At 40.7% G+C, this 6,568-nt stretch overlaps 1 protein-coding gene across 1 annotated transcript; it reads right to left on the minus strand.

Annotated features, from left to right (window-relative positions):
* Positions 1–2,279: 2,279 nt before the first annotated feature.
* On the minus strand, positions 2,280–5,943 carry PNRC2 (proline rich nuclear receptor coactivator 2). Its single transcript, XM_004024905.5, has 3 exons — positions 5,731–5,943; positions 4,607–4,812; positions 2,280–4,299 (listed from the first exon to the last, which is right to left on the minus strand). Exon 3 carries the CDS (start codon positions 4,279–4,281, stop codon positions 3,862–3,864), a length of 420 nt encoding a protein of 139 aa, XP_004024954.1. The 5' UTR covers positions 4,282–4,299; positions 4,607–4,812; positions 5,731–5,943; the 3' UTR covers positions 2,280–3,861.
* Between the last annotated feature and the right edge of the window lie 625 nt (positions 5,944–6,568).

Here is a 6,568-nt window from a genome sequence, read left to right on the forward strand (position 1 = left end):
AAAGGCCCTTTAATTTTTGCATCTGTTGAATGAATTGCTTTAGGATCTCTTCTGTGGTTTTCTCTTTATACTGAATGCTGTCAATATCACTGAGCACTTACTGTGCCGAACCATGTGCTTTTCAAATATTTCTATTTAATCCTAAAAACACTCCTGGGAAATGGGTATTATTCCCATTTTACAGATGAGAAAATTGTCCTTTGTAGAATACCCATCATGTGATAGCTTCTTGCATATTATGCTATTCATTTCTCACAACCTTACAAGGTAAATGGATAATGTTCCTGGATGAGAGATTAAACGTAATTGAAGATCTCATGGTTGTGTGGCTCAGAGACTCTAAGCATGGCTTTCCAAATCTCATTCTCTTGTAGAGATTTTCCATTGTATTGCATTTTGACCATGTTCCTGTTTACAGAACCTAAGATTATATTCTGAAGTAGCTGTGACTTGAGTGATAGCTCAGGAATAATCTGAGGGCATTCTATTAGGAAGGAGGACTAGCAAAGCCTATAGTTAGCCTATCCTAGGCATGAACTATTCTCATTTTAGATAGGATGACTTGATAAATAGGATGAAGTGAGCAACCTGTTTTCAGTTATTGGTATCTACAAGACATTCTGCTAGTCACTGTGGGAAAGTTTCCTTCTCTTGGGTTTTTTCCACTTCCCCTTCCTCTTAACAGTGTTGGTTATCTTTATTATGTTTCTGTGTATTTGTAACAGCTGTTTCACCCTTGTATTGCACAATGGGGATTTTTCTTGGAATAAAAAGTGAGGCATGTAAATTCATTGAGAACTAACCGTAGTTTGTAAAGAAGTAAAAGGCCTTTGTATCTAGTTTTTTGCAGATCACATTTCTTTGAATGCTGGAAAGTGAAATAAACTGGTCTAGGAGCCAAAAATAAATCTTGGGTTTTTTTAAGATTTTGCTCTACCTTAGATTTGTAACCACCTGGGTACAACTTTTTCCTAATTTGTATAAGAGGTTTTAGAGATGCACTCTGTCCCTCTTGCTTTACAAATTGCCTACAAGAATGCAACCAAAATACTAGAAACTGAAACTTACACAAAACCTTTCAGATTTTTTCCTGTGTTGTAGTTGTTCTAGGGAAGAGGATAGTTTATCAGTATTTATTTTAAGCTTAAGGATAGGTTTTGGACCTGGATTCCATCATAGTATAACTGCCATCAAAAAGAAGACAAATTGAAATTACAGCATTTACCTAAGGTTCACAGTATGGCTGACTTTAGCAGCCTTACATGGTAAGTTCTCTGTACCAGCTATTTTTGGTTCTCGCAATTGCATCGATTTGGGAAATTCCTATCACCATTCTCTATATAGGCTAACCAAAACTTTATCAGTACCTTTCCTAAAGTATGAAGTTAGGTAATCTTCCACTCCCACTTCCATTTACCCATTTTGCTTGAGTCAAACCAAAAATCTAGTGTATTACTAGATTAATCACTAAAAATCTAGTGTATTCAATATATACACTAGATTCAATATATAGCTTAAAAACTAACAGACACCTAGGCTGAGATTTGTTCCATACATGAAGTTCAATTCTGCAATCCTTGGCATTGTTCACAGAGATTACCCTGGAAACAAAATGAACACCCAAATGCTGGTTCTGCCTTAACTCCAAATTGTTTCCTAGTTTGCATGAAAATAATACAGCTTTGCCATGGGACTAGTTGTAGCATTTTAAGGATTACTCAAACTAGTTTTAAGATGCCCTATCATTTGGAATCTGTATCAGAAAGGTGTGGTTGTGATGCATTTCTTCTGAGGGGTCCCCTTATATACTTTTCATTTGTCAACATACTTAAAACACAAGGGTTCTTGTCAACTTGATAAATTCGCTTGTAATTTTTTTTCTATGAACCTAGATCATGGAATTAACTTTGAAAAGCTTTGCGATGTTTTCCATGTGTGGCCTTTTTTTTGCTTTTTAATTGTTAACACTACTGGGGGAGAGAAATCCTAAGTAGTTGCTTAATTGCATAGCTGTCAAATCCTAGTATCTTCTGTATCAGTCAGCAAACTAGTTGTCCCTTTTCAAGCCAACAGTCCTATCACATTTTAGTTGTGACCTTTTTTATATATACGTGTGTGTGTGTATATATAATATATATATATATGATCAGAAATTTAGTGGTTCATAGTTCTGGAGTCTGAGAAATCCAAGAGTTTTGAATATTGTGAGTGTATTATGAGCTTCAAGTCAGTGACAAGTAAAACACATTTTTAAAAAGAATATTAAGCAATCAAAACCATTTTTAAAATAAAACCAAGCCAATGGGGGAAAATTTTATTTAATTTTATGCTTCATATCATGTACATTAAGTACTACATAAACTTGTCTTTAGGCTATCAATATTTAACTTGGGCAGTACTTCATCTTGATTTATTTGGAGAAGTACAGCTTAGGCATCTGCTTACCTGCTTAGGCATCAAAAGAGGTGCCAAATTAGAAAATAGGGCATTAACAATCAAAAATTTTAAACTGACCCACATACTTGCTACTGGTTTCGCTTATGTTTAAGCATTTAAAGTTGGCAAAACATGTTATCAATGTATTATGCAAGAGTTTACATCTTTTGCATAAGTGGTCCATTGGGTTGCACCTACCCCTTGACCAAACAAAAACCAAACATCACTGGCACCATACTCGAAACTACCTGTATCCTAGGTTATAAGATTGTGAAAGCCAAAAATCTATAAGGTTGGAGGGACTCTAGTTAATCTTTGGGCTTAGAGGAGGAAAAAAAGATAGTCCCATACTGCATTTCACATCTCTTAAAAATAGTTTTAGCAGCTTAAACCTTTATAGTTATAAAACTTATTACACTAGGGTTTACTTTGAAATATAGTTTACAACTAAATCAAGTATAACATACATACACTGGCACTTTAGCACAAGGGCAAACTTTAAAAACAAGTTATTTTGGACCTTTAAAATTAGGCCATATTATAAAAAACAGTCCACGGTCTTACATTCAGCAAATTCATACTAAAATATTCCATTTTTGTAAGATAAAGGCCAAGAAAACTTTACATATGCTACAAGTTTATTACAGATATTTACATGGCTCTTTCTCCCCTAGGTACTTAAAATTTTCACATTATCCAACTCCCCAAAGCAAGCTTTGCAGGAATGATGAGGCCAGATCACTATTAGAATAGCTTGTGCAGTGCTGTAATACAAAACTGTATTTTGAAAGCTATTGAGTGACCATTAAATACTGTTTCTATAAAAAATGGTTTTGGTGTATTTGTTGACAGACACTTAATCCACTACATTTAATAAACAGGGCCATTGGGGTGTACTGTGGCTCATTCTAATGAGCTCCAAATGCCCTTTCCACCCACTGTACAATTCACTAAAATGCAATTATTATGAAAAATTCACATTTTCTTTCAGCAGTGCATCAGGTTAGCATTTACTGGTTTGGGTGTTTCTAATATACTAAACCTTCAGATGTTTACCTAATTCTGAATCCTTGTGTTAGCTAGAAGCTTATAATCCGATTCACCAACTTACTTTCAACAATCTACTGGTCCATGAATGATAAATTACTATCTTCCCCTAACAATAGAAAAAGCTGATTCCTTTACCACTCCCCAAATCTAAACTTGGTTTCCACTTAAAAGTTACTCAGTTGAGAACACTTAATATCAAGTACAATCATTAGTTTAAGTTGCACTGATACTACCATTATATCACAGTGCACACAACACGAAATGAAGTCTATTTTTTTTACATTAATTAGTTCTACAAAAATAGATTCCCTAGCGAATTTCAGACCAATTGACAACTATCCGTGAACATAACTAAATTTAAACATTTGTCTTATTTTATACCTGTACTTTAAGTAAGGTTTTAAGTTGAAATGTCATTATTTCCTTATCTGAAGGATTAAAGGAAACAGGGACCCAGTGGCTTGGTGGTTTGGGAAGAACACTTGGTGATGGCGGCTCACTAAATTTGGCACCAGCATAGTTCTGATTAGCTTGAGATTTAAAAAGTAAGCTGGGACCTGATAAGCTAGAATTCCAACTTTGATTATTTGGAAAATTTTTGTTCTTCCCCCCATTTTGCATGGCCTGCCAGGCAGCTGCTGATGAGTTATAACCATGTCCTCTTTCTTTTTTCTTATGAACAATCTTCATCTGGGAATTCTGTTCCTTGGTCTTCTGTCTGTTAAGCTGTTGTTGGTTCTTACTAACATTTCTAGATTGAGGGGCTGGAATGTTATACCTCTCTCCACCACCCATCTTCAGCTTCTTTGTCACCTACAAGTGAATGGAAACAAATATTGAGTAAAATTCCATTAAGAAAAGTTCAAAATCTTTAAGAAGCTTCTATGGCTCCAACTTATATAACTCCAGATATTTTGGACAAGACTCAATAACAGGCTATTCAGCTGCTTTAAACTCAAAAAAGCAAGCCGTTCAGACTTCAATATATGCACAACCTTTATTGTTATACCTTCCCTAAGAAAAATGAGCTTACCCACAAATCTGCATAATCTATTTTAAAATAAAAACAATTGGTTTAGGATGGCTCCATCATAAAATGTTTGCCCATTATGATGATTACCTTTCAGTCTGCTTTTCAGATTGCAGGATTTCCACTACCTGTCCTCTTCCTTGCTGCCAAGCCCAGGATAACAAGTGTTGCTTTCTGACAGATCCCTTCCTTTGTCTCAATACAGAAGTTTTCATGGGCCGATCTGCTGAGTTCAGCCTAGGAGCTGAGGCCAACATCTGAGTCTCCTCAGCACACAAGTTTGAGAGAAGTCCTAGCTAGAAAAGTAAAGATTACTTCATTATTTCAAAAACACGTTGAGAAAGTGATCATTTAGATTTACTACGAAAATCGTTGACTGTAAAGAAGGCTACTTCCTGAACTAAAAGGTAGAAAATTTCTCGTAAGATGGCTTTCTTTGACCCCACGACCATTTAAAAACTCTTCACCCTTGAGATCCAGTCACTCCTGGGGCATTTTTGTAAGTGTCTCCAAGTCCCGCAATAAGTTTTATCTTTATCTTTTTCCTGGGAAAGACCTTCAGATTCTCTCGCGTATAAAATCAAGGAAGTGTTAAATGTTGAGTCATATCAAAAAGTTGGCTTCAGGCGGATTTTCTAAAGAGAACGTGTTTTTAAACTCCCACCAGAATTTTCCAATTTTTCCACACATGTCACATCCATTTTCAGTCTCTTGGAACATGTAGACATCACGCAGTGTTTCCTTTGGTTATGAACACTCTCGCCTCCTCCCCGTCTTAAAATAAGTTCTCACAAGCCCTAACAGTCTAAGCCCATCTTAAATATATAAAAATGTCTCCCTAGAGGGAACAGCTCAACTTTCAAGGTTTGGTTTTAATTTGATGTTCCAAGAAAATAAGTTACCAAATAGTTAAGCCCCCTCCTTTCAAAGGGGTAAGAGAGCCTTCCAAACAAACAACCCTAAATAAATTGCCATTTCCGGACTGTGAGTCATTCACAGCTCGAACCCGGAAAACGCCGCCTCCGACGCCACACGGGCTTGGCTTCCCAGTGGCCCCATCTCTCCGGAGCCGCAGGGGTTGCGGCGCTGCGACCGCCCGTGACCGCCCGCGCCCGCCCGGGTTACCCGGATCTCGCCTCCGCTCGCCTCCTTCCCCCAACAATGGGGAGCGCGGCCACGAACATGGCCGCGCCCTTAGCGCAGCCGCTACTTACTGACTTCAAGCTCGGAACTAACGCGGCAGCGGCTCCCTCTCGACGTCGAAGCCTCCCTCCCTTTCCAGGGAGAGACGAGGCACGGACCGACAAAGCCCACGAACACCGATGAGCGAGCTGCCGGCCACCCCAGCTTCTACAACCCGACCTTCTCCTTCTGCCTCTACCGACAAAATGGAGTCGACAGCGACTGCAGAAGCAGGGCCGGGAGGCTCCGCGGCCAATCAAAACACGACAGCGCGGGCCTGGCCAATGAGAAGCGGGCCGCCGCCTGTTGCTGGGGCAGGCCGGGGGCGAAGGCGCGGAGGTGGGGCTGCAGAGGGTTTGAAATCTGCCCGGGGAGGAAGAGCATGCCGGGAGTAACTGCCCGGTCCACCGGTGTCTCAGTCCTTTCTCCGGCGGCCTCCCTGCGCCCCTGGCCCGCCGAGGCCCCGGCCGCTAGCTCTCGGCTCTTCCCACCGCTCGGCTCTCGTGCGCGCGGGCTCGCCGCCCTTGGGACTGCCCCGGGGGAAAAAACTGACCGGCGGGGGACGTTTGGTTCTCGAATTAGGGCCACTGAGTCCTGTAGCCTGTATTGACAGATGGAAGATATTCCGGAAAGCCTCTTGCCAGGGCGCAGCCCCCGCCCGCCTCGGGCCTCGGCTTCTGGGTCGCCTCTCTCCCACACCCACAACTCCGCGTCCGAAGCGGGCGCGTCCCCGCGGTTCCCTCCGGTGCCCCCACCTTCCAGCCCCGCAATTACTCAAAAGTTGCCTCCCTGTGAAGGCGGTTCAGACACACGCGGGCAAGTCAGTCACTTCCTGCTTGGTGGCCCTATGGGTCCTTAAGTTCAATTAGA

This window comes from Gorilla gorilla, chromosome 1, assembly GCF_029281585.2.
Source record: "Gorilla gorilla gorilla isolate KB3781 chromosome 1, NHGRI_mGorGor1-v2.1_pri, whole genome shotgun sequence".
Lineage (NCBI taxonomy): Eukaryota > Metazoa > Chordata > Mammalia > Primates > Hominidae > Gorilla > Gorilla gorilla.

Excerpts from the sequence above, each read along its gene's own strand:
- PNRC2 (XM_004024905.5), bottom strand. The coding sequence starts at position 4,281 with ATGGGTGGTGGAGAGAGGTATAACATTCCAGCCCCTCAATCTAGAAAT.